At 42.6% G+C, this 27,030-nt stretch overlaps 1 protein-coding gene across 9 annotated transcripts in view; it reads left to right on the top strand.

Moving 5' to 3' along the window:
- The first annotated feature begins 13,057 nt into the window (after positions 1-13,057).
- The window catches only part of POU2F1 (POU class 2 homeobox 1), a 107,055-nt gene continuing 93,082 nt past the window's right edge, over positions 13,058-27,030 (top strand). For 8 of the 9 annotated variants that reach the window (XM_050971187.1, XM_050971198.1, XM_050971195.1 and 5 more), the window contains exon 1: positions 13,068-13,164. In XM_050971187.1, the coding sequence (XP_050827144.1) occupies positions 13,101-13,164 (64 nt within the window). In that variant the 5' untranslated portion in view covers positions 13,068-13,100. Of the gene's footprint in view, positions 13,165-27,030 lie in introns of all 9 variants that reach the window. The other variant, XM_050971186.1, reaches the window with a different exon arrangement.

Genomic DNA, 27,030 nt, shown 5'->3' with positions numbered 1-27,030 from the left:
AGATAGCTAAGGATATAGATATTTACTGTCACTACATTAATATCCAGAGGTCTTAACTAGCACCAGGACCCCACTGCAGCACATACAGCATGGAGCACAATTCTAGATGTTCTTGCCCTAAAAGCCTTGCAAGTTAAATGAATGAAACAGACACAGGCTGGGAGAAAGAGATTGCATCTGTAAGTGTGTTTGAGACCCAGAAACTGAGCCTGGTGTTGTACATGGATACTGCAGCAGCAGAAGCCTGCAGGAAATTTCAAAAGATAGGGCTAAATTCATCTTGCTAACAAACATTCTCCATCAGCAATCACTCACCTCTCTGTAGCGCAATTAAACACTCACTGGCCTCCAGAGAACACAAGCACAACTTTCTAAACTGGTGATTAAGGCCTTTGTTGACGGGCAGACATATGTTTCAGGCCTTTTTTCACAGAGTGTGTGTGATGTGAAAGAGTATAGCATTTATCAGTACAGACTTTTCCCCTCCCAAGTCATGGCTCCTGGCTGCTACCTTGCAAAGTAGCAGTGCTGTGCCTTTTTGGCCCATAGAATGCTTAAATAATAATTTCAAAAGGAAATAGTTGATTTGGGACTCTAACAAAATAATCAACAGCACAGGGAAAGAACATGATGCTTCCTTGCACTCAGATTCAGGTTCTCTGAGTGAATTAAAATGCTGTCTTCTGAGATGGCCTGAATACTGAGCTACTGAGTTGGAAAAGGCTTCTCTCTGCCTTTTGTCACCTGCTGCTTATGGGCTGTGCCTTGTCTGTGGATAAGGTTGGCATTAGAAGTGAAGGTATCCTCAGGTCTCTGAGCACAGGCCAGGGAGAAATTCCTCGTTGCAGTTTCATGTTTATCCATCATAACCCAGTGTAATTGCAGACTGTCCCTAAAATATGCTGCACTGAATTTTGCAGTGCTTCAATCATCTTTCACATCTGGGTCACACTGATGGTACAGGTGGTTTCAAATATAAATACAGGCCATCACATGGATGGGACATACACTCCTGGAAAAATCAGGAGCTTTACCTATGTTTTTCTGTTTGAGAAGTAATTCAGAAACAATCAGATTGGTTCTGGCTCTGTGTGGCAGATTGCACTTGAGCATGCAGCAGCCTCCTAGCCAGCAGAAATCTGGGCTAAATCACCCACTGGAAGTACAAGCCTGCTTTAGCATTTAACGCTTCCTTAGCATTTAACAGTGAAACTCAGCAAAACGTCAGCTTTTATTTTTGCGTTGTCCTAGGCTCAAAGGCTCCCAAGGCTCAAAAGATTGCAAATGCCTCTGGAGTATCAAAGCTTCAAATCCAACGTAGCCTGGCTATTATTCCCTTCAGCATGGGCAGTTACAGAGATGGGATGAATGCTCCCCATCTAGATAATTTAAAACCTGTGTTTAGCATGAATACTGTCAGTTTGGAAAGCAGGCAGCTGACAACACAGGGCAATGCAATGTCCTGGTCTTCTGCTGGACTTGCACATGGTAAGAGACCATAGTGTATGCTTGCTGGAATGGGAGGGGTTTAGGTGAGATTAGTGAATGGGTAGAAGAACTTGCTCTGAGGGAGAGGTCTTGCCAAGATTCACGCAGGCAAGTGGCATCAGAAAGGTGCTGCATGTGTTACAATGGACACACTAAAACTCTTCCTACTCCCTTATTCTACCATAAGGACTGAGTTACTATGAAAATCATGTTCCCTGCATGAAGGGGCAGAATAAAATACTGTTTGGCTTAAACCTATTCCTGCTTGTGAATGTAAATTAAATGTTTTCCTTCAAATTTCTTTTGTTCTGCTGCTTTTATCTTTGTGGAAATTTTCTTTGGTGACTCCTCTGTTGTTGTCAGCCTCACCCTTACAGGTGAAAATCATGAACCCTTCTGAAGTTACAAGCTTTAGGAACATGTCCTAGAGGCAACAGGGAGTTACAGAACCCCAATGAGAGTGCACTGGTACACTGGCTATTCCTGCCTTCCTTTGCAATTATTTGGGGGAAAGTTCTATAGGCCAGAGAAACTATATTCATAACATCCACTATTTAAGCCTCTCACTTGGATTCTTTCCTTGCAGTTAGAACTGACATACAGTCAAAGTTGACAGCACTACGCCAGTTTATTGCACCAGAAGACATGGCTTTTCCTTTCCTCCCATCTGCAGAGCTTGGCTGCTCCCATTATAGGAACCCTTTCTCATTCCTGCCCCTAATAAAATCTCCATGCTTCACATGCTCCCTCAGCCTCCCTTTGATTCGTGCTCCCAGAGTCTTCCTCGCTGCTGACGTCGGGAGCCTGCACAGCTCTGTAATTTCCCGACAGCCCTTTTCAAACACTGCCTTTTAATCAGGTGCTGTGTTTTACCAGCACTTCCTTCTCTCACTGAATGCCTTTGAAGCGAGGCTGCCAACACTGGTGGGGTTCCTTCTCCGCTGGCCTTTTTTGTTGTTTCCATACAGAATTCTAGGACAGAATTTTGTAGCTTTTTATATGTTCTGATAATTTTTTAATTTTTTTTTCTGTGTTGTGATCCTAATTTCCTGCAGGATTTCTTCTTCCTCTCCTGGGAAATTTGTCTCTATTTCTGGCATCTGTCCTTCCTAACCCTTCCCACGTTTCTTCCCTTCTAAAGACAGGGGAAAAGAATCCATTTAATATTTTTCTGTAGTAACGTCTATCTCATCTGTCAATAAATTACCCTTTGCCATCTCTGGGAGACCCCTTTGTCTCCCTTCACTGACCTTATTCTGTACCTTGCCTGTTTTTTTTTTAAGGGAGGATGCAATATCCCTGGGCTGTCATTCCATGAAGAACAGCTGTCATTCCTCCCATAGTGTATGCGAATGTGTTTGAGGAGGGAGGGGAAAGGGAGGGGGGAATTAGGGGAGGATGGGGTTCTGCTGTTGGGAAATATGATGGTACTATTCAGTGGTAAATGTTTTTTCATTCATGATATTCCAATGCAATTCTGTCTTTTTCTTCAGTGGTTTTAGACATTCATTTTCTTATTAATCTAACACTCATCTATCTGACATATAACTACAAGAATATTTATTAAACATCTTTTTAAACTCATTATGCATGCATTTTATAAATGTCTAATTTCTTCACAATCTCTGCAACTGTGAATGCAATCTCACCATCAGAGCTGCAGTCTAATACTACAGAGGTGGATTCAGAAAGCATTATCTGTGCCTTAAAAACATGGTTTTGCCGTATATTTTCAGTGTTACAAACAGAAATGCTCACTGAGAGGGTTAAAGAACATGGTATAGTCCTGCATGTAACTAGCTAGCTGTGCAAACCTGCAGAAGGAAGAGAGATCCATGAATCCAGCAATTCCTGCCCTGTTCTTATTCCTGCTTGTGTTTTTGAAGCACTGCAGACTCCCAGATAACTCATCACAGAGCATTCCCTGCATTTCTCATGGTCCAAGGGCTTTGTGCATAGCACAGGAACAAGTTCATTTCTATCTGCTCCTGCTCCCACACACAATCTAACTATAAATTAGTACAGTTTGAAAAAGCAAATATTAGTTTTGATCAAATTCTACCAATGTATTTTAAGAAACAAAGGAAGTAAATCCACCAAAGATACTCTCACCTCTGAACCCTCTGGCAATTACACTCCTTAATGCATTTATTTTCACAATATGGGCGTGAAATAAGGAAATGCAGTTATTATCTATGGTGTGCATAGAAACACACCAAAGCGACCTCAAGGCACAAGACACAGCACCTGCTGGGGCCCTTAATCTCTGAGTACCTGAATCAAAAACCTGGTGAAACACACTGTGAGTCTTGTTTGATCCAGCCTTGGGGTTTCCTTTCTTTGGAAGCCAGCAACAGGCATCGTGTTTGTGTCACAGGCCAGGTCGAGGCATGGCCTCTGGATCTGTGAGCTCAGAGGTGTTCCAAAGGCCCAGATTAGCAACACTAGAGAGAGACTGAAGAACTTAAGACAAAGTCAAAAAGAATGTCTCGATACAACATACATGCCAAGCACCTCACTTCCTTGTCCTGTGCTAGCAGGACATCAGCAGAACATCTTTTCTCTTAAAAGCACTATAGTAGTTCTTTTACAACTGTTTTGTGATTGATGTGTACTCTGGCCCTTTCTCTCTCATTTGATGGCTCTGGCAGTCCCTGCTTGATTTAGCCATCCCAGCTGAAAAGGTAACCCATCTCCACAGCTAGAAGTAATAAATTCTTTAGCCACCACAGCAAAATACATTGATATGATCTTGAATTATTAAATCACTCATGTCTGCAGTTCTCAGTCCAGGATATCACAGTAAATTGGTATCAGCTGAAATCAGATTTACATTAGTAAATGTATAGGGCTATGAGCTGAACAGTTTGCACTGGCCACACCACTCGTTCAGCCACCTCTTCTTTGGGACAACTACTTCCAGCACCTTAGTAATGCAGCCAGCTAAACAGTGATATCAAGTTTCTCCAGGGGGAATCACTGAGGCTTGGGAACCGGAGCCTTTACTTCCCTAGAAACAATCTGTGCCTTGAAGGACTAAGGCTCTGTCTGCATATGGAAATTGAGTTTTTAAATGTATTCAAATGTTGGTAATACCAACCCTGCTCCAGCACCAGGAAGAAGGTGTGGAGTCTACTGAAGAATGGCTCTTGGCTACTGCCATCTTCAGGACTATCCCATGTTAATTATTCAGGTCTCTTGTAAAAAGACACCTGTGGCAACTGGCAGAGTATCTGCACAAACATTAGCAGCCTTGAGGTTGAGAAACTGTTAAATAGCCTTAGTAATAGAATATTAAAACCTTGATGATGAGCAAGCTAGCGTGGGTGGAATAATTGTCTGCTCAGAAAGAGGTGCCTTTTTCTCATTCTGTTCCTGTTGTTGAATCCTTATCTCCTGGATAAATAAAAACAAACTCCCCAGTTATTGTTCTCGTTCACCTTTTGACTCCTGATTAGATTTACTGCAGATACATCTCTTTGGCAATGAAAATGGAATCAACACATTTCTGATGCACTCCACTGGAATTCTCAGCCCCTGCTCCACCCTCAGACCACCAAGGTCCTAGTTTTCTGAATGGCAGTTAATTACCTGTCCTTCTAGCTCACGGATGAGATACAACTTTCAGAGAGATCACTTGCCCTGATTAACAGACTGTTCTGTTTCACTTTGAATCTTTATCTTATTTTTACTCCTCAGCACTTGGAGCCAAACCTGATACCTTTCTGAAGCGAGAAACTCACGGTGACACAAGCTGCCTTGCTCGGGCTGCTTCTCCTTTCTATATTTTTTAGTGTTTTCCCAGATGAGGCCCCAGGATTATTGCAAACGAGTCCCAGGAAGAAATGCTGCTCAATTAGGCGAAAAGAAACTCGAAGGAAAAAAGGAGTAGAGCCAGCAAATTGCTTGAGATAACAATCTCCCCCCACCCGTGTGTCTCTGTAACTAAGAGGATTAGCTGAACTTTCTGTGTCACACCAAAACTGACAATAAGCAACAGTGACTTCCCCCCGCTGGCACTTGTACCTTCACATGTTTCATTTTCTTGCCCACACTACTGCCTTGCCCCTTGCTGATTGTATGACAAACTTGGGGATGAACATGATGGCTCTTTCCTTCCCTTTAAGATTTATGACTCAAAGCCAAATAAAACCCAACTCAAGTTATTACATGCTCTGTTTCCTCCTAACAACAACTCTCTTTTAACAGTGTAAGCTAAGCAAGGAAACATGGAAATATGGTCTCCTTGATCTCACCTGATCTATCTGCTGCTAGAGATGCAAACAGCAGCCTCGGGTCTGCCAACACGGGAGCAGGCATAAAGATGTCCCTTGGGAGCAGGACTAAGCGTCTGGAATATATAAGGAAGAAGTCCCATCAAAATTCAAAGTAACTGGGGTTCTGTGTAGATACAGTACTGCCAGCAAGGAGCTCGATGTTTATTTCAAGTTAAGATTTATCATTCTGTGGTAGGAGGACTACCTAGGGTAGTCTTGCAGTGAAAGGAAATAAACTTTGTTAAAGGACTCTGTCACCCATTATGGAATCAGCCCTATGTTCCTCTATCAGTGGTGTACACATGATGAAAAGAATATGGCTTGTGGCTGAAGATGATAAAACATCAAATTATTCCAGTTTCTAAAGTAAACTAATTCCTTTTGCTTATGTAGACCTGTGCCCTGTGTAGAACATCACTCTAAACCTGGAGAACAGCTCCTTTCCCTGAGCGTGCCAGAGAATGTGTACAGAGGGACAAAGTTCTATGCGACTAGGCAAAGGAGGACCATTCTCCCAACCCACACATGCTCCCTTCCTTCTCTTCCCTGAGTTTCCACAGAAGACCACAGCAGAAGGTGGTGAAAAATCTGAAAGATCAATGTCTCTGATACCTGAAGGGCTACACACAGGCACAACGACTAAGTAAACACCTGTGCCACAGTGAAGAAGGAAGTTGAAAGCAAGAAGGAGGCAGGAGAATTCAAAATGATTTCACACTGATGTAAAGCAGATACCAGCGCACAAAAATGGAATGTTGTGATAAAACGAGTTGGGATGTGGGACTCAGGTGATCACCACCAGCGTAAGGATTGAAGGGAAATGCTGACACAGCAAAATCTGCAACAAGTATTAGGGTTGAGTCATAAAATGCATGGGACTTGCCAGTTCTTGTAAAGCATTTTACTGAACTAGGCATCTGTGCTGTGTGCCCTCTCATTGCTACACAACTCCCTGGACCTAAATTAAATCACTATGGCACTTCTGCCATGTTAAACGGTCCGAGCAGGTACTCTCAGGCCACATAAATTCAGTGAAGTAGTGTTTTGGGCGTCCCTGTACAGCTTTATTTGTGATCAAAGGGTATGGTGTTGTGGGGGAGAAATACTTCCAGACAGATTTAGACTTTTACTCCAAAAATCTGTTCAGACTGAGGCATTGAGAAAACTGCCCGGTGTATTGCCACGGGGCAAGACTGCCTTGTCACTCTGTAGCAACCCCTGTCTCGCCTATATGGAGCAGCAGTTTTAGTTCAAAGGGATCCAGGTCCATTCTCTTTCCCCATTTACATGAAATGGGACTAGAGTGGAGCGTGGCAGCCTATTAATAGTGCCCCACAGCACTGCAAGAGTTCTGCCTAGAGAGTGAAGGACACCGTGTCCAATTGAAATTACAGAGGAATTTGGGGTAGGCAGAATGTAATTACACAATTGGAATTTAAACTGTGAAATTAAAAGGAAATATTCAAGGATGAAGGGGCAGAGAGAATCCCTAATCTCCAGCCAGGCTGGGCTGTGTGACAGAAAAGTCCCTTTCTGAAGAGGGAATAAGCAAAGAGCTGTCCTGGAAGAAAGGGAGGTAGAGAATAAAGACAATGTTTTCAAAAGCACCCTAACTCCAGCTGTGTGTTTGTTTCATAGGCTATGTCTATTCTACAGAAAACCTTGCGGTTGCTAAAAGGCATCAGATGTGTCCCTCTTGGCCCCCTCTTCACTGAGGTCAAAAACAATTTGGTTCCTCATGTAAGCAGCACCAAAGCATTCCCAAGGTCTACAGCAGAAAGCGTGCTGTACAACTGGTCAAAAAAGGAGTTCAGCCCTGGTTTTTGTATAGGTACAAAACAGAATTTGCCCTTCTGCCTGAGTTTGTCGCACTGCTGGCACTCTTGCTTTAGTATCTGAGCTTTTCCCAAGTCTTAGTTAGTAATCATCCTAACAAAAACCAGGTATTTTTAAGGGTTTTGCTGTAGCAAGGAGAGGAAGGGAAAAACGCTGAAATCAGATCTGTGACAGTTTTGAGTGGCAACTTGAATCAGGCAATTGCAAATCCCACTCCTTAGAGATCTGAATCAAGTTGTAGGACCTCATTGTTGTCCCTCTCAGAGCAGAGAAACAGGTAAAGATGCAGCCAGCCTTGTGGGTCTCTGAGAGAGGAACAATAACTGCTGAATAGGGTCCTTCAATCAAGGCACAACAGAGAGAATTGGGGGCTCATCTTCTTGGGCTGCCCAGCTACACATGTAACTGAAGACAAGTTTCTTAATTTCTCTGCTTTAGTTTGCCATTGCTAAAAAAGCACAACAATAATTTTCTAAATTCTCAAAGCTGGTGATTTGTAAGATGTAACTGGTTAAAATCGGAAGGTTCTGAAGCTGCATTGATGACAACTATTGAAATGCATACAAAAAACTGAGCTAGAGCTAAAGTAAGTGCAGGCAAAGCAGCAGAGAGTGAGAAATAGATTGAAAAACCCACCTGAAAAGATAAGTGTCCTCTTAGTAATTACCTCTCCCTTTCCTGAGGATGTCTGAAGGTTCTGAATTACAGGTTTTTTTAAAAATATGAAAATGAAAAACATGCTTCTTTTTGTCCATGCTCCATTTCTTATCTCCAAAAAAGCAGTTAGCTGCACTTGGGAGGGGCAGAGTATTATGAGATGGTACAACTTTCCTGCTATAATTTTATTATTTTTAAGATTCAGAGGAGTGGCAACAACTCTCAGAAATAAGAGATTCAGGGTTATCCTTTCTCCAGTCCAGAGACAACAGAATAGAGTCAGAGCCGAAGGCAAAAAGCAATCTGGTCAAAGGCAGCCAGAGGAGTGTGCAAGGGGAAAAGAAACAGCCAATATATGCAGTGGACAGTCTCCATTTCTCTTCTGCTGTTCGTGCTCAGCACTCACAAGGTGCGTAGGAAGGAGATCTGAAGAGGGGGAAGAGTATAATAATGGAAAGACACAGTTCTGGTGGGTCCCAAGCCTTGGGGATAAGGGTGGACTCTTTTCCATGCTTAGGAACAGGAGGAGGGCGGGGAGCAATGCAGGAGAGAAAGAAAAAACACCTTTGTGGTTAAAGTACTGAACTGCACAGCCTCCGAGCACCTAGGTGTGAGTCTGTGTCCCACTAATGTCGGCTGTGACACCGGAGGGACTATGCACAGTCTTTACATTGCTTTTCTTCACTTCTCCTTCTCAATAAAGAAGGTACTAATCCTATTTTTCCCTCGTTTTTTCCTGCCAGCTCTCTAAATTGCAAGCTTTTTGAGACGCAGTGTCTTTTGCTATCGATAGCGTGTTCAAAAAATAACACTGTAGCAGGGAGGCTGCCGGTTCCTCTGTCAGGTTGTGTATGACGATGAGAAATAGGAAACAGACAGAAGCACACAGATAAGTTTAATTAAATGTGAGACAATCTGTACAGTCCCCAAGTGAAAGGAATACAGAGGTTTCTGAGGACCTGTGTATGAAAACACAAGGGGCAAAGAATGACTGTTTTGAGGCAGAAGCCTCTAATTATTTGGATGACCAAAGGGAAAGGAGAAGTAAGCGTGATTCTAGTTACAGGCCCTTCTGTAGGAGAGAAATCTCATGTGAAGAAAACAGGATAGAGAGAAGGGGGACATCGTGTGAGAAAAGCAGCATCTGGGATTCACATCTGAGTGGCACGGTGGAACTGGAGCAGAGCAGATAAGTTTGCTCTTAATTTCCCTATACACTAGAGCTGTTTCATGAAAAGGATAATTTCCTTCCCAATGTGCGTTTTGCTTAAACACTGTGATTTGTGTTTCTTTTGCTCCCTGCCTTGCTGCTTCATGTTTCTTTTGTCCTCTGCCTCCCTACCTTAAAAAAAAATAAATCTGTGAAACACTACTGAATTAATTCTAGCAGGAGATAGAAAATTCAGAAGGTCACATAGTAATCATAGAAAATTTGAGGTTACAGGCACAAGTCAAGCAGGCCAATAGGGTTAGGAATTAAGAGGTATCTGGTTCGACATCAAAACAATGGACGCAGATACGCTGCAGAGCTTTAAAAGATCCTCAGATACCATTTCTTCCCTTTACATGTGGTGTTGATTTTGAACACTGTATTGTTTTTCACCACCAGAAATTCTTTTTAAAGCAAAATCCCTGTGAGAGGCAATTCTGTGTGGCTGACAAGTCCAGCCAGAGTACAGAATCACAGGGTGCTGCTTGCTGCTCGCTGCTCACTGCTTTGGGCTCTGTTTCCACGCATACTTCACCACCAGTGTGAGCCCAGTCTTACTGAATGCAGCTGAAAAACCAACTTTCTTTCTTATGTCTTTTTGTGAAATGAATACAGGGTGCTCAGCTCCTCATAGGACTAGTATCATCTTTGTGTCCAATTATCTCAAATTTCAAGTATTTCCAGCAAGTTGCTCATGAGTAAGACACCAATCAGGCACTATGTGGCACTCACAATTGAAAGAGAGGTAAAATTTATCTGATAAATTATTCATCACTAATGATTTGGCCAGCTTTCCTGGATATATAGCCACAGGGATGTATGACACCTTGGGGAAGGCATCAGATAGAGATGCATTCAAAGAAAACTAGAGGAGAGGATGCAGACATAGATCCAGACTAATCTTTGCAGGGAGAGGGAAAACACCTATGTGGCTTGAGTGAATTAAGTTCTCTTTATAGGTGGCCAATTAGAAAACACAGAGCAGATTAATAACTCCCAGAAAATGACAAAAAAACTCCCAACAAACAACAAACAAAAAAAACCCCACCAAAAATAACAACACCAAGCCACTAGCAACTACTTGTTTTCAGACATCTTTTTTGCGGTAGCTGTGGGTTCCAGCTAAGTGTGCAGAAGCTGAGCAAGAGCAAAGGCTAAATCAGGTGTGGTAATGGGAGCAAATTCTCCCCAGCAAGAAGCTGCTGGGATAAGGGAAGAGGTTACTGGGAAGTGGCATGCTGGACTGAGAAGAGTCTTTGGGTGAGATAGGGAGATACGGGAGAGAATATTCAGCGTAGGCAGGATTAGAGCTGTGCAGAGTCTTAATCTAGGCAGCCCTTTCTCTACACGTTTATCTGTCCTGGTGCAGCCCCTGCGTGCTGCAGTGCTGGTATAACCTGGCCATAAAACTGGATTAACTGGCCCGCGAGGATCATGGCTGAACTGAAGAGGAGCACGACAATATGCCTTTGTTTACATGTTCGCTCCTGTGAGTGCAACACAGATCTTCAGGAGACAAAGTGCTTAATTGCTGGTTTAGGGTGTCAGCAAATGAATGTGCATGAGTAAGACTGGGAACGTTTTTGGTCTTTCACAGTGCAGTCCATTTCTGCTAGTGTTTTCTGCAATAACAAGAGGTTATTCTATAGGATGGCAAGAAAAAAAAATCCCATTACCAGAGGACCTTATTTTTAAATAAAAATGACAAAATTACCTTTCTGATTCACCCCTTGGAGATACACCCTGCTGTCTCCTTCATTCAGCCTTCCCTTTTTGGCTCTTTCCTACCAATGAAAAAAATCTAGTGGCTGTCTCTGATACGACTCCTAATTTCTTCAGCAACAGCATGCAAGAACAGATCCCTGACAGCTCCTCTTACTCCACGATGTTTTGCACCCCAGAAGAAAATCCGGCTTGGACTCTGACCCATCTGAGTTAATGACTCTTGGAAAACGTTAAGACCGAGTCCTTAATGAATGCCATTCTACACCAGCCTCCCTTTCTTTTTCTGGAAGTACATTACAAAGCTCAGGGATAACGTGTATTTACGCAATATTAAAATGCGAGTAAGTTTTATTTTTACTCTGCCAAATCTGTCAGGAATTAACAAAGTTTTGCCACTCTGGCTAATTGTTCATCCTGATTTGGAAGCTTTGAATCTCAAGCTAATTTTATTTGTTGGTCCCTCTGGTCTCATATTTACTCCCCTTTAACGAGGGAGGCATGAAACCCGACTCCCCTTCCAGGACAATTTGACGCGGGAAGTGTAAGAGGATAAAGTATTTGAGAAAAGCACCCCAGGAGCATTGGGCTGCCCAGAACGAGGGAACGTTGGGGTGGGTTTTTTTGAAGAGAGGAGAATCGCTTCCGTGCAATCGCTCTTTTCTGGAGGAAAACCAGACCCTCGCTCAGGCACCCTCCTCCATGGGAACCACAGGTTCTGCGATTCCATTTTCCCTGATGCAATTCCTCTTTACTCACAGGGGTTTAGTCCTGCCCAGGGCTGGGGTAGTACCTGGGTGCAGGTGCAGTTCAGATGGGTATTTCCACACCACCACTCTCAGACACAGCGGCCGTTCAGGGGAGGCTCCTGACAGGCACCTGTCCCTCACAGATTATTCCATGCTTTACTCCCCAAAAATCTCCCTACCTGATTACCTCAGTTTACCTCAAAATCTTCCTTCTCTCCCCTACAGATTACCTCAGGTTTTACCTCCAAAATATTAATTTCATGCCTGATAATTACCTAGATGACCCAGCATGAAAATCCAATGGTACATTTACCTTATCCCCAAATTTTTCATTCTGGCCCTAAAGATTCAATCAGATTTTTCCTGCAAAATACTTATATTTCCTTACAGGTGGCCTCGAATTTTCCCCCCAGATCTTTCACTGTCAGTAGTGATTACCTCATTTTTACCTTAATATGTCCATTCTCTCCACTAGAGATCATCTCAAGCTTTAGCCCCACAATTTTCCTTTCCCATCCACTACTGACATACAGCTTTGATTTTACCTCAATATGTCACTTCCCTCCCCTTCCCTCAGATTAACTCACATTTTACCCACCAAATTTCCTCTTCCTCTCCACTCCTGATTACCTCAATTTTACCTCAAAATGTTAATTTTCTCCCCTCAAGTTTTATCCCCAAAACCTTTCCTTCCTGCCCACTACAGATAAGCTTGTTTTTACCCCAACACGTCCATTCTCTCCCTCCTACCTCATTTTTCCCCCAAAACATTCAATTTGTCCCAGTAAATTACCTAGATTTTACAACCATAAAAAAAAAACTAATGACCACGGGGAGGACCTTTTCGGGGGGGGGGGGTCGGACCGCCCCGTGCCCTGAGGGGGCGCGCGGGGGGCGCCTCAGTGCGCACGCGCCTCCCCCCATCGCCCGCCAGCGGCTGAGGGGGAGCGAGACGGTCCGGCCGCGCTGCGCATGCGCGGCGCCGCTCCGCGCCCTCGCCGGGAAAGCTGCCGAGGAGAAGGGAGGGGAGGGGGGCGCTCAGAGCCCGGAGCGCATGCGCAGAGCGGCGGCGGCGGCGCGGGCAGGGAGGGAGGAGAGAGGGAGGGGAAGGGGAGGGGGGAGGGTTTATCGCGCGGCCGATTTTTGGTTAAAATATTCAAAATGGCGGACGGAGGAGCAGCGAGTCAAGATGAGAGTTCGGCGGCGGCGGTGGCGGCGGCGGCAGGTAATCATTACTGCGTTTTACATATTCATATTCATACTCGCGCGCGCGGGGCGCACCCCCCCCCCGCCCGCCCGCCCGGCCCCGCTTAGCATAATTTATTAGTACTCAGGATTATTATAATTAACGGCACAGGAGGGAGCGGGGGGGGGAAGGAGAAGGAGAAGCAGAGCAGCCTCCCCGCGCTGGGGAGACACACACACACACACGCACACACCGTCCCTCCCGCACACGGAGCCCGCACGCCGGGGCACCGGCCATGGGGGCGATGGGCGGCGGCGGCGCGGCGAGGCGGAGGGGTCGGGGCGGGAGGGAGGGGGGACACACACGCCGGGAGGGGGGAGGGAGGCAGCCCCACACCCAAAAGCGTTCGGGGGTGGCTTGGCCGCCACCCGGCCCGCACGCCCACAATAAACCCGCTTTACATATTCATGGAGTGGGGGGGGGGAAGGGAGGGATGCTGGAGGAGCGATCCTGGCCGGTCGCCCCAGTGGGGCAGGGTCCCCCCGGCGGCGGGGCGGAGGGGGCCGGGGGTGCTGGCCCCTGGCTGGGGCCTGGGGAGGCAGATAGACTCGGTTTCCTTAACACTCTCCTCGTTTCCCCCCTTCCCCGCAGCACACCCCCCCGCCCCCCCCCAAGCCGGGGTTTATTTCCCCAGAGCCTGGGCCTTGAAGCGTGGGGTGGGTGGGTGCGGGGAGGGGGGCAGGAGGAGAGCGTGGTTCGGCTTTTTCATTTAAAGCTTCCCCCCTCCCCTCGCAAGGGGCGGGTTCGGTGGGGGGTGACTGCGGGGTGCACGGGCAGAGCCCCCCCCCGAGCCTTTCTCCGGCACCCCCCGAGGGCAGGGTTTGCCCCCCACCCCCGAGGGCCGGGTCCGCACGCCCCGAGGGCCGGATCTGCCTCGGCGGTATTTGCCCCGCTCCCCCTTTGCTCCAGGGCACGGCGGTGCCGGTCCCGTCCCTCTCCCCCGCGCTCTCCCTCTCTTCCCTCTCGCTCCTTCTCATTTGAATAATGTCTAATTCGGGGAGGTTTATATTATTGAAATGGCCGCCCGGCTTTCCCCGCCTCTCATGTTTAGTAATTCAGACCTTTAATAACAGCCACTCAGAGCCCAACGCCGTGTTTATATTTTACATTCGCCCCATGTGCTTTTGTGGTTCAATATGATTCTTCTTTCTCGCTCTCTCGCTTTTTTTTTTAAATTTTCTTGGCAAACCCACAGGGCCCCGAGATCAAACCCAGGCTGTGTGAGGAGAGGAGGGGGAGAGCCAGGCCCCAGCTCCTCTGGCAAGCGCCTAGGCCTCACTCTGCTGCTTGATTTATTTACTAATAACCAAAATGACCCCCCCATCTCCACTCCACCCCTGCCAGCAAAAACAAAACTCTCCTGGGGCTTGAGCAGCATCAGATCTGCTCATAGATTCTCAAACACTCATGTCTTTTAAATAAGGAGCTTATTTTTAATTTATAGCAACTCAAGACTGTAAAGCTGTTCCTTTCATATCTGCTTTTCAGAGGCTTGGGCATTTTTGGTCCCTTTGTCCTTGATTCTTTTCCTTAAAGGAGAGTTGCTTCTAATTTACGTTTCCTGGCACTGAGAGGGCTATAGAAGACACACTCAAAATCTAAACAGCTTTCCTCCTCCCTCTGAACACAAACAGAATTGAATACATTGAAGATAATCTTATTCACCTTCTTTTTGCTTAATGTGGATGAGGTCTAGCAGTGCACTGTGTCAGATGCTTTTGTCACTGCTTGTATCTTTGACTGTTCTGGGTTGAGGTTTTTTTTTTTTTTTCCTCTCTCTTTCATTTAGATTTTGCTTTCAAGACAGAAGATACCACTAGGCAGTACAGGGTCTAGAAAGGAAGATAAGTTTTCTGTGATTGTGTCATAAGAATGCCAAGTGAAAATTGAAATTAATCCTCTTAAATTGTCTGGACTAATTCAGTTTTAAACCAGATATTACTCTACTTAGAAATAAAACAAATGGGCTACTTGATTAGGGGCAGCAGTAATTGAAAATAGAAAATATTTATGCAGGGATGGGTTTCAAATAAAACTGTGTAGGTTTTCATTAGTGACCATTGTTTTCACCCTGTGGAGAAAAAGGACCGAACAGCAGGGTACTTCAGGGTAGCAGTGCCAGATTAGCATGTAAACATCTTTGAAACACTACTAGGAAGAGCGTTCACGTGCAAGTGCAGATGGCGTATTTCGTAGTTTGGTTCTAAATTTAATTTGTCACAAAATACTGCACTGCAGCTAATGAAAAGCATTTTGATTTAAAAAATAACAACTCAGATTATTTATCCTTTTTTCTTCACCCTCGGCCAAGACAGGCCTTGAATACAAGAGGAAAAAAAAAAGCTGTAGAAGCTGTAATGAGACTGTTCAGGTGACTGACTGTTTCACAGACCAACAGCACAAGGCTGGCTGGACAAAAAGCAGTAATATGATTTCATGCCTTAAATAGCATATGTTTTTGCACTCGCTTCACAAGATGTGGTCAAGCCGATGATGTCATTGGCCAGAGGACAAGGTGCAGTTAATTTGATTTATTGACCTGGGGTGAGGTGTAGCACTGAAACCTTCTCATAGGGAAACCATTTATCTGAGGACAATTTCCTTTATAGCAGCAATTTAACCACTGCTGAGACTGTAGATATTTTATCCAGCATGATAAAAATGTACATTGCATCTTGCAAGCAAAATTTCTTTGTCACTGACGTTTTAGTAATTTTTATAGAATGGAGTACTGGACAGTGGCCTTGTGCAGTCTTATGGCTGAGCTGGGGTTTGTAACACTGAATTCAGGTATTTACATGCTAAAATACAGTTGTATTTCTCTCACACGTGTGTCTGTGTACCTGTGTTACAGCTTAAAATTTTACTGGCATGTGCTGGGGATAGAAATGTATCTTCACCAGTGAAGCCCGTAGGTAACATGTTAGCATTTTGCACCTTTTCCCAAACCTTGGCATTACCTTCACTTGTCAGAAGGTGCCCTGACTGCTGTGTGGGTATTACTGTTCAGTCTTGAGTGTTTGTCTGAGTCTCAGACTTCTGTGTTAGTTTGTCACAGGCAGGCGTCCGATTTTAAGCTGCTCCTTGGACCATCTGTGTGTGTGTTGGATCAGAGAATAAGAGAAACTTTTTTTTCTCTATTGTCTACCTGGCTGTTGTGAGAATGGAGGGTTGTGCTACTGTTACAATGCTTCCTCTTTTTTATCAGGAGAATATAGTCTATTTTGGCTGTCTTTTCAGCTTTTAATTTATTAGAGACAGAAGGAAGTGTCCTCCTGTGAAATAGTTCCACCGCCTGATTACATCTACTCAGTTATTAAGGTGATGCTGCATTTTTTTATCTTATGGGTTTTTTTTCTTCCCTTTTTCAAAACTGACCAGGACTTAGCTGTCTGACAGCTGGTTGGAAAGCAGGCCAGGCAATACCAGTAGCTGTGCTGCTGCATGTGAAGCAGAATGGGGAAGGTGTGTGTCAGGATGGTTTTAAAACAGGAAAGTTAGATCTTCCTTCTTGATTCCCAGAACGAAGGGGGCAAAATCTGGGCTTCACACCCTGTTATTTAAATAGGAAAAAAAAATCTCAGGTTTGCTGTCACTATCAATTTCTTCAAGATTAGCCTGCAGCCGTAATTCAGGCAGTGAATTACTGGCTCCCTGATGCTGGATGTGGATACCTTGTGAATGCTTGTCTTGGCGAGCAACGGTGGCGATGTCTGGAGGTGCCTCGTTTGACAGGATTGGTGAGGTTGCTTTCACCTTGGTCTGTGTCTTAAGCCCAAGGAAGCACCAGCATGCTCTGTGTTGGGAGTCCCTTTTGTGTGAAGAACTGCCGTTCTACTTTGGCTTGATCATAATAATTTATTGCCCAGAAAAATGAGGTTTGGAATACCATTGTCACTGAAATAATAGTTGTCAGATTTCAAGCGGTAAATTCCACATTTAGAGTAGCGCACTTTTGCTGTTTTCTTTGTATCTAGATGTGTGAGGATGCAAAGAGTTCTGGAGTAAATGTTTTTCCCATGCTGTTCAGTATGTTTTTGTTGGGTTGATCTGTCATCCAGTTTCTTGCTGTTAAATAGGGTACAAGTCCCTCTTAGGCAGATTTGTTTACTCTCCTGTTTCTCTGGCAAATTAGCAGTAGCTTTTTGTAGCATGCACTGAGTTTTCATTTGCTTTCCTTAAATTTTTACTCCTGTGGAGTTCAAGATTTCAAAACTGGTTGCAGCATCATCTTCTATTCCTCTTAAACTCTTGTTGCCCTCGGGACAATAATCTTGATATTTCTACTTTATACAGCTGACAATTAGGCAGCCTCTGCTCCTTGCACTTACAGCTTTATTATTTTTATCTTGAGAGAATCAGTGACAGTCCTGGAAAACGACTGTCTTTTTTGACACACGTATTTTGAGTCTTGGTGACATAGCTGTTGTCAAAAGAAGGTGTTGAACAAAATTAAGTATGACTTGAGTGTCCCAAATGTGATGTGCTTGGCTGTGCTTAAGCTGGAATGTGAATGAAAGACTGTCTCGTGTTGCTGGATAGACTTACAGTGCTAGCTGTTCACTACTGCAGAGATTTGCTTCTGTGTTAACAAATCCCCCCCCTTTCCAATTGTGCTTCACTGTTATACAGAGCAAGTGTGGGAATTGTTGGGCTAAGTGTAGGAGATAAATTTAAGGGAAGATACTGGTCTCAGGGTGTATTAAATAATTGCTGGCATTTCACATGAAATGGTTTTACAATGGAAATCTGAAGGAAAAAGAATCTGTAGATGTATTTTCCTTTCTGTAGCTCTTTGCATTAAATTTTTTGAATTGTGTGAATAGGCCCTCATGCTGCTTCATGTGCACTTATTTTTCTCTATAGAAAAGGAAATAATTACTTAAGATCTCAGTATTATTCCTTTCCCTAGTTTCTTATTTCACAGCTATCTAGGAAATACCTACATTTGTTAACTGTATTATATATGTGAGCTTTATAGTTCTTTAGAAAGTCTTTGCAAAAGGAGTTTTTTATGGACTGCTACTGACTAATTGAATTCATTTAGGGCTAATAACACAGTTGAGTGATGAAGTGTTGGTTTGATGTAGAGGATTTACTGGGTTCCAATCCTGAGTTTGTCACCAATTTTGCTTGCTCTGCTGTTCTGGACTAAATCTGTGTAATGGGAATTATAGAGCACATTTTCACAGGGATGTTGCTGGGAGAAAAATTAGCTAATGTTTCCTAGTGTCTCTGAGAGTAAGAGAGCTGTGATTCTTCTGCTTTTACATGCAATCATCCAGGCTGGTGCCCAGGTCAAACTTTGCTGAGGATGTTTCAGTGCTGGCACTGTTGGCACACTCCTGTCAGCGATGGAGGCCTCCCGTTGTACAGGCACAGATTACTGTCAGTTCTAACTATGGTGTGATGCAGATCTGCTCCAGGGTATGCGGTTCAGTGACAGCTTAAATCAGCCCCAGCCCGTCCTCATCTCCCTGTGTGTTCCTGCCTCCTTCCCTGCACTGGTGCAGATGCTTGCTGGATTCCTTTGCTGAGCTAGTTCAGGGAATTAAATTGGCAGAAAACAAGCCTCGCCAAAAATAATGAATAGGTTTTTTGATGGTTTAGCTCTTTGAACTGGCTTACAGTAAGATTAGACAAAAAGCAATACCAATCAAGGAAGGGAACAAGAAGTACACATGTTGACCCAAGTCTTCTCATAATTTCTTTCTCTCTGATGGCTTTCCTGTTGGCATAAATGGGAACTCGTGCTCTCACCCATGTGATCCTACCATTTACTTGGGACCAGTCATAGGACTTAACTGGATTCCAGGATGCTCCAGGTTAACTTGTTAACCTGGTGGAAAACTAGCTCCAGATAATTTTACATCTTTGGTTTGTGAAATTGGTTCCAGAAAGACCTGTAAGTGCAAGCAAGGGGGTGGGAAGAACCATTGGGTGAAAGTGGAGGAAAGGAAAAGAAGGAAGGGAAAGGAAACTTCCTCCTTTCAAAAGCAGCAGTATTCTAGTTAGCTTCATTATACAGCTTTGCTTTTAGATTGCTATAAACCACTGTGAAACCACAGTTGATTGAGTTATGAGCTGCACTTGATTTAAAATGGTGCTGGCCAAAGGGAAGTGGTGGGAATGTACAGCTGTGGACACTATGCTGGACGTTCTCTTATAGCAGTAGGCTGTGTATAGGTCATGGAAACCAGAGATGGAACTGCATTTAAGTAGAATAGCAGCTTGGAAACCAATAGATGCTGAAAATTTGGTGTGGTTTGTACTGTCATAGGTATGATTGCATTAATGGTAGCAAGGGCAGAAACTCCAGTAAAAATAGTGGATGAGACCATTAAGTAGTTCCCATTATTTTAGTGCTGCTTATAGTGAGACACGTCTCTAGAAGGGACTGTGGCTTTAAAGGACATATTGACAAAAATACTTGGGAAATTACAGACACCATTACTTCTGCTAAATTTTGGACTGACATCCTTATAAAGCAACCTTAAAAAAACCCCCACCAAACCCAAGCATAAGTGCTTCAGCCATTTAATATGATCACTCTGAGGCAAATTTATCTTTTCTATAAATTGTAATATTGTGACAAGAAACCTTTTGCTCATCATTCCTTTTATTTTTTTCTTCCCAGAAATCTGATTTGGCTGTATAGAGACGAAGTAGCATATATAGCGTGTTTGACACTGTATGACAGGGCATGAAGCTTTGGAAAAGGAAGATATGAACATCTGAGTTACTAAAATAGTAAACACAGTTGAAGACTTAAAAATAAGTGTAGAAAAACCTGTTGAATCAGGCTAGAGATGTAGCTTGCTTCTTTTTCCTCCTGCTTTTCGTTGAGGGCTGCTAGGAAGTCACCATCTTTTTTGCAGTGAGCTCCTTTGCTGTTTGTTCTCTTTGTCCTTTCGATGATTCAGTTTTATTTGAAAAATACCACGTGACTTAGTAATTTGTGCCTGACCATACCAGTGTGAAGTTGTGGCTTTATACTACTTGGCTGCAGCAGAGGGAGAGGAGTGTACAGTGAATACAGGTAGAAATGATTCACGTTTGAATCACTTGTTTCTGCATTATTAGTTAATACAGTCTACTGAATGGGAAATGAGATTCAAGTTTCTTTGAGGAATTCTGTTGGCAAAGATTTGTTTCTAAGTATTCATAATTTTGTTTCTTACCTGCTGATCTTTAGTAGGTTGTTGCTTTTATTTGAATTTTCAAATGTAAGTTTAAATAGACACTTGAATTTTTCTAAGGCTGCAGAGAGATGGATGTGCCCGTAAATGCTGCCTCCCCTCCCTGCCAGCTCACTGGGAGCATTTCCCATTTCCCACCCCATCTTCCGATGCATGTACACATAACTGCTTGCACATATGCTTTGGAAAAAGCAACAGAAAGCTTGGGCTGGGGACAGCTTCTTCTAGCTCTGATTGGAGTAGTAGAAGACCTTTCTGATTGTTGGTGTTTTCTCTGCTCCTGTTAGTAGGTATTTCCATTTGGGTACATTTCAGTTAAAATCAGTTGAGTTATTAAAGGCTGTGATTTGAATTGCCTAAAGTAGCCCAGATCATTCAGATTGAAACCTATGAGGGATGCTTGGAGTTGCTTTGTCATCACACCTGAGGGTGCAGTTCATGTTACACTTAATCCAATTGAAGGGTGGGCTGCTGCCCAAAAGAGGGAACATAAGCATGGTAAGTATTTGGCCATAACTCTGTGGACTGTTGTCCCTTTTGATAGAGACTGTAAAACTCTATCCTGGCTTCTTGCAGAAATATGTTGGGATTGTATGAGGAGATGGGAGGTAGGAGGGCAGAGGGAACAGTAGCTTTCCACTTGTAACATTTGTTTCTGAATGAAGGTATCTTTTGGCAGTGTTGGAAATGTGTGGCCCTTTTAAGGTATTATTGACTTTGAAATGATACTTTCCTGTTTTTAATGAATTTATGTTGATCTGAACTACACAATATAATTGTTTTATTTCCAGTATCCCAAGTGAAGCATGCAACTTAAAAGTAATTTCCCTTAAATGGATTTTATAATAAGAACATCTTTACCTGCTGTTCAATTTCAGTCCCATTACAGATATTTTAGACAGCTTATGGCAGCAAAGGTAGCTGAACTTGGGAGTTCAGAAATATCTTCTGGAGCAATAGAGAACTTTTACGTATTTAGTGTGACATTTAGTAGCTTCTGACTTCAAATCAGTCACACATCCCAGCTTGAATCTCTTCATCACTAACCTTAATTCAGCTCCTGGTTTCCTGCCAGGATGGCTTTGCTTTGGTTGGGATGAGTGTGCCAAGGTAAGGAAGAGAAGACATCAGCTGCCAGGCTGCACTGCTGCCCATGAACCCTGGGCAACTGCTGCCCTATACAAACATGGCCAAGTAGCCATGATTGTAAGACAGGCTTATAGTAAAAGTTCTCATGTGAGAACACATCAGGTGGAAGAATGTAAGCTAGAAACCTGATTGTTTTCCTGATTGGTTTTACTCAGTTTTGTAGAAAGTGAGTCTCCTAAAGTTGCAGAATTTTTTCATGTATCTGTTCACCTTGTTTCTTTTTTCAGTTTGTGCAAGGAGGTACAAAGAAGGACTAAGCATGTTGTTCTTTACCTTTGTCTCAGCCATGTGCTGGCCTGCAACTTGGCATTTGGTAATGTAATCAAAGGAGCTATCCCTGTGCTTGTCCTGTTTTTGTAGTTTTTCGTAGTTGCCTGTTGTTGGAGGGAAGTCAGGTAGATAGATTTCTGGTCAGAGCCAGGATGGTGATTTTAGTTCTCTTCCAAAAAAAAAAAGAAAATACCTTCCCCACTTATTTCCCAGTGCATCCTAAGTTTTGTACCTGACTCCTTTCCTAAATTGTTCAGGAGCACCAGAAAAGAGTTTAAGCAAGATGATGTTCCTTGTCTCCTCTGCACATTTTCAGCTCTGGGGAACAAGTTTGAGGTTGCTACAAAGGCTTTCCTAATAATTTTTGATTCCCTGGCAGGGAGTTGGGGAGCTGACAACTCCTTTTGCTCTCAAAGTTTGTGCATATAAGAGGTGTGTGTTAAAAATTCAGTGCCTCTGTTACTACTTCATGTAAGAAAGAGATCCACAACTGAGCAGATTCTCAACTCCTTAAGACAAGTTGAGGGTCTTGGGTATGAGAATTCTCTTACAGACAGGGACTGCAGAAACCTGTAGATTTTGAGTTATTTTTATTTCCAGACTATTCCTTTACTCGTTACACTGGAAGATAGTGACATTGTAAAGGGTATCTCCTCTCAGTTCTAAGAAATTAAAATGCTGTGTTTTATCATTTGTGATTCATTTTGGTTTGGAACCCAGTTGCAGCGTGGGTGCATCTTACATGGTTCAGTTCAGTGGTGCATAAGGGACTGGTTCTAAATGTACTAAGGTGTGAATTAAGGCCAGTGCCTCAAAACTTGCTGAGATCATGCATTAGCCATGCCTGGTTAGAAAAAAAATATTTCATTAATATCATTCTCAGCACAGTTAAAATTGAAAATGGATCCAGGCACATGTTGTAACCCATTTTAATGGTATCTAGAGTAAACATAACTATTTCTCAACTACCAGCTAAATTTAGTGTATATTGTATTTGAGTGCTTTTACACTCAAGTTTCCTGTAATTGTGGAGGATGGACTCCCAACAGTGGAAAGAATTTGCTATATGGAAGTTTGAATAAAGGAGTTATAATAGTTGTTTGGCATCTTAAATCACCTAGCCTTTCTCAACTGGATTTGCTGGGGGAGAGAGGAGGGACGGGGCGTGTTTCTCTGTGTTACGCTGTCTCTAGTTAGGTTTCCAAGTGGTTTGGGCTTCTCTGCAGATCCTAACAGAACACTTATAGTTGTTTAGTTATTCTGTTATAATAGTGATACATGGTATTGGTGACACAAGAAAAAATACCATGTACAGAGGTGAGCCAGCACCTACATCTTTGCATTCCCCTATCTAGTATTAACATAAAAGTTAGACTTAACAGAAGGACTGTTGCGGAAGACCTAATTTAACAAGTTCGTTTTAAAGTCATATTAAAAGCTTTGTAAAGTCTTGAGATAATCCATAATTTTCTGTGTGCACTCAGAGAAGACACATTAGTTGCTTAAGGGATCAATTAATCTGTCAATCTTTCAAACAGCAAAATCAGCTGCAGACACGGTGGGTTTTTTTATTACTTATTAAGCAGTGATTTCATATTGTGTAAGAGCTGGAAATGCAATGTGTACTAATGTGGAAGGAAATGTCATTGCCATTTGTTCTGTGTTTATATCACAGATAGGTTTTTGTAATATGGACACTTCAGTTTATACTCAGTTGCAGAGAAGAGGATTCTGCATTTGTGATGTACCTTGCTTGAGGTTTTATCAACTTCCTTAGTTTTCTGCATTTGTGGCAGTTGTTTTAACTGAATTGGTTGTATTAAGATGTGTGGTTGGAATCACAGTTGTATTCACCAAAGGCAGCATCTGTTCCTAAGACTTTTAAAAACCTATGAAAGACTGTTCATTTCCTTACATTTCTGTGTGAGGGAGCACATTGGCACACTCCATGGTTTCCTTAGAATGTGTTGTCAACTCTAATAATTTACAAAGTACACTTCAATATTGTGGAACATGAGTTAAACTTGGGATTGTTGTGCTGTCATCATTCAAGCAGTAGTCATCATTCTTGGCTGTGTGAAGTAATATTAGGAGAACACTGAGGACAGAGGCATATGGGATACAGCTGTCTACTAATCCTCAGTATCTGAAACTCCTGATTTTATTGTTTGTGTTCTCTTTGTCCAGTCCTCATTTGTTGAGACAGTCCTTATAAAGAGGCTGGAGAGAGCAGGTTACTGCAGTAATTCTGGCCTTTCTTTTTGGCGTCATCAGTGTGCTTGATACCAGTAGAGAAAGTGTCCTACAAAGGCACCAAGGCAATGTGGAAATGTGCTGTTAATTGGTAACTAGGGCAGTTTGGTTTTCTTAGAAGCTGAAAAAACCCCACCAGTGTGTACTGAAACTGTTTAGACACACTGACTAATTACATATAGTTATGTGTAAGTATTCTTTGGTCCAGCAATAATTTATAGATTGCTCTTTAAGAACCATTGAGGTAGCAAATAAGTATACTTTACTATGCAGCGTGGTCTATTTGTTAAAATTTGTTTTGAAACAGTTTCTTTAGAGCTAATCAACTAAGGTTGAGCTGTGAAACATTATCTGCTATTACCGACCAGCAGCTCTTGACTTTTGTATTCAGCAGGTTAATTTGAAAAAGTTAATTTTCAGATGTGCTTTCCTTCATGTGCCTTTTTAATACTGATTTATTCCCACAGATATTTCAGCTTGCAACATCAGATGGGGCACTTGCACATTTTATATGTAAGTGCTACTCAAAAACATAATTGTGACCTGATAAATTGGCAACCGCTTCTTTTTAGTTTTTGGAGCTTTTATATTTGTGAATGAGGAGGAGCTGGAAATAGCAGATCTGCCTCATGTGAAATAGGACTGTTCAGAGGAAAAGGGTTGAGGTTTTTTATTTACAAGGAAGCTGTTGTGGGAGCCCTGCAGATTTGAAGCTCTGTGTTTAGTCAGTGCATGAAAAACAGTGACTGGGGTTTGAAGGCGCTGCTGGTGCACTCCTTAAACAAAGAGAACCATGGGCTCCAAAGATGGAATATGTTCTTTATCAGTTAGTTCTGCTGCTGTGTGACAGTTCCAGTTTGGCTGTCTCTTGCTTGTTGAAAAAGGAACTGGAAAATATTGTTTACTGGAGGATTTTTGATTCTTTTTTCCCTCTGTTTCATGTCTAAACTGAGTTTTGTTGTATATGACTGCAGTCATATGCATAGGAGAAGAAAACGCAAGAAGAACTACTGTTCTGGAAAAATTGAGGAACACTGGAAGAAAACCATCGTTTTTCAATTAGACTCTTTTTATCATGTATATCAGACCCCTTTATATGTGCCATTGTGTTAAAAAAGTCTCACACCAGGTGAACAAAACAAGAGGTATAGAAAAAGCAGTCCACTTGCAGTAATGTCTTATTTCCTGTGTTGTTGACTGGATTTTTGTTCAAATAAGAACATTTATTTTTGTGGCAGCACGAGTACTCCTTGATTCTGCAGTGAAGGCGGTATTCTGTGCTTGATACTAGCTAGTTGCCATGGCAACAATTATGATGTCATGAATTCAGTACAGTGACTTCACTGCAGTGTATTTTATCTCTATTCTCAGTTTTCTTCAGATCTTTCTAGCAAACCAAAGAGCACCTACATGTCATAGTGTGACTTGTTTATAATGTGATTCAGCCCAGAAAGTTTGCTGATAGGCAGGAAGAGGAGAATACATTTTTTAATCAATCAAATGTGGTTTTCATCTGAGAGAAATGTATTTTTAAAACTGAAAGCATGAGAGTAGCAGTGTCCTGCTATGTCTCTTCTATCAGAATTGCTTGTTCAATCCTGGCTTGCCTTTCTTATTCCTGTATTCTATAGAAACAGGTGAAATGTTTTCTTAGTCTCTTTTCATGGGTTTGTTGACCAGCAAATTGTAGCTGTAAACTTCCTGCCCATCAGCTTTTGGAAATGGTCAGCTGCTTTCAGCCTTCTGTGCACTTCCATTTATCACCAAGTTGTGTACCTCCATTTCACAGGTAGCAGAGCTAGCTGTTGAGTGCATACTCTGTCCTCTATTGCTTTCTGATAGTCAAAGAGAAGTGTTTAGCATTTTTTCCTATTTCTGAAAATAGTACAATTTCCAAATTTAGTCCCAGTAAAAATGCCAGTAAAAACACTGAGTTTGACTAGCCTGTATTTCTTTTGTTGACTTAACTGTGTTTCTGTTTAGAGCTGGCTTATTGGCTTAACTCAAAGGTTGCCTGAGACTTCTGGGCCACCTGACTTTACATTATCAGTGAATAATGCAGAGTGTGTTAAAGAGGTATGCCAGGTATTTTTTTTGTACTTTTCCCCCCAACTTTGGTATGTAAAAAGTTCTTCACCTTTGGCTTAGTTTGACAAAGACAGTTTCTTCATCTAGATGAAGAAATGTAGAAGAGGCCTCGCTATGTTGTAAGTGTCCTGGAAAGCCTTTCTAGTAACAGGAGAAAATATGGGATGTGCTGATTTCTTCCCAAGCCTTCTTGTGCTGGTTTGCATTAAATTATATTGAACATAAAGCTGTTAAGCCAAGGTTAGAATTAAATGGCCTTTTCACATTTTTCTTCCTCTGAAGAAAGATGAAGATTTGAAAAGCACCCGAAAGGAAGGATACTTCCACTGGGAGGGTGACATGGACAGTGTATAAGGGAGATGAAAAACATAATGGGAAAAACAAAGTTGCAGTTGTTTTTCTGCAGAAGAGAAATAGTACCCTCTATAGCCTGTCATTTGTGATAAACATATCACAGGAGTTGAGTTGTGACATGCTGCACCTGTAGTTAAGAATATGTGATTGAGATGTTTTTGTTAACGAGCTACTGACAGAGCAAACTACAAAGTAGTGTCACAGGTACTGTTGTTCTCATCACCTCAGTGCAGTTAAGATTTCCTGGTTTTTGTTGCTAACAGCTATGCTTAGTAGCTTTTCTTTAATCAACATAAATGTGTGGGTGATCGGATAACTTGTGTTAAATTCTCTAAATGCTTTTTCAAAATTATTATCTTGTTATAATGTCTGTGCACATGGAGGTGTTTATTTACTTGAAGAATGTGCCATGATTTGATTTGTTAAAGTTTTTTGTCTTTAGACTCCTTAGTCTAACCCTTTATCATTCAGGTATTGGAGGTTTTTTTGCTTGTTTCTTTCTGTTAATTTCTTTTCTAGACATTAAAGTTTT

Source organism: Serinus canaria, chromosome 1 (genome assembly GCF_022539315.1).
Source record: "Serinus canaria isolate serCan28SL12 chromosome 1, serCan2020, whole genome shotgun sequence".
Lineage (NCBI taxonomy): Eukaryota > Metazoa > Chordata > Aves > Passeriformes > Fringillidae > Serinus > Serinus canaria.
The sequence above is the reverse complement of the archived record's forward strand: the minus strand, read 5'-3'. Positions and strand labels throughout refer to the sequence as shown.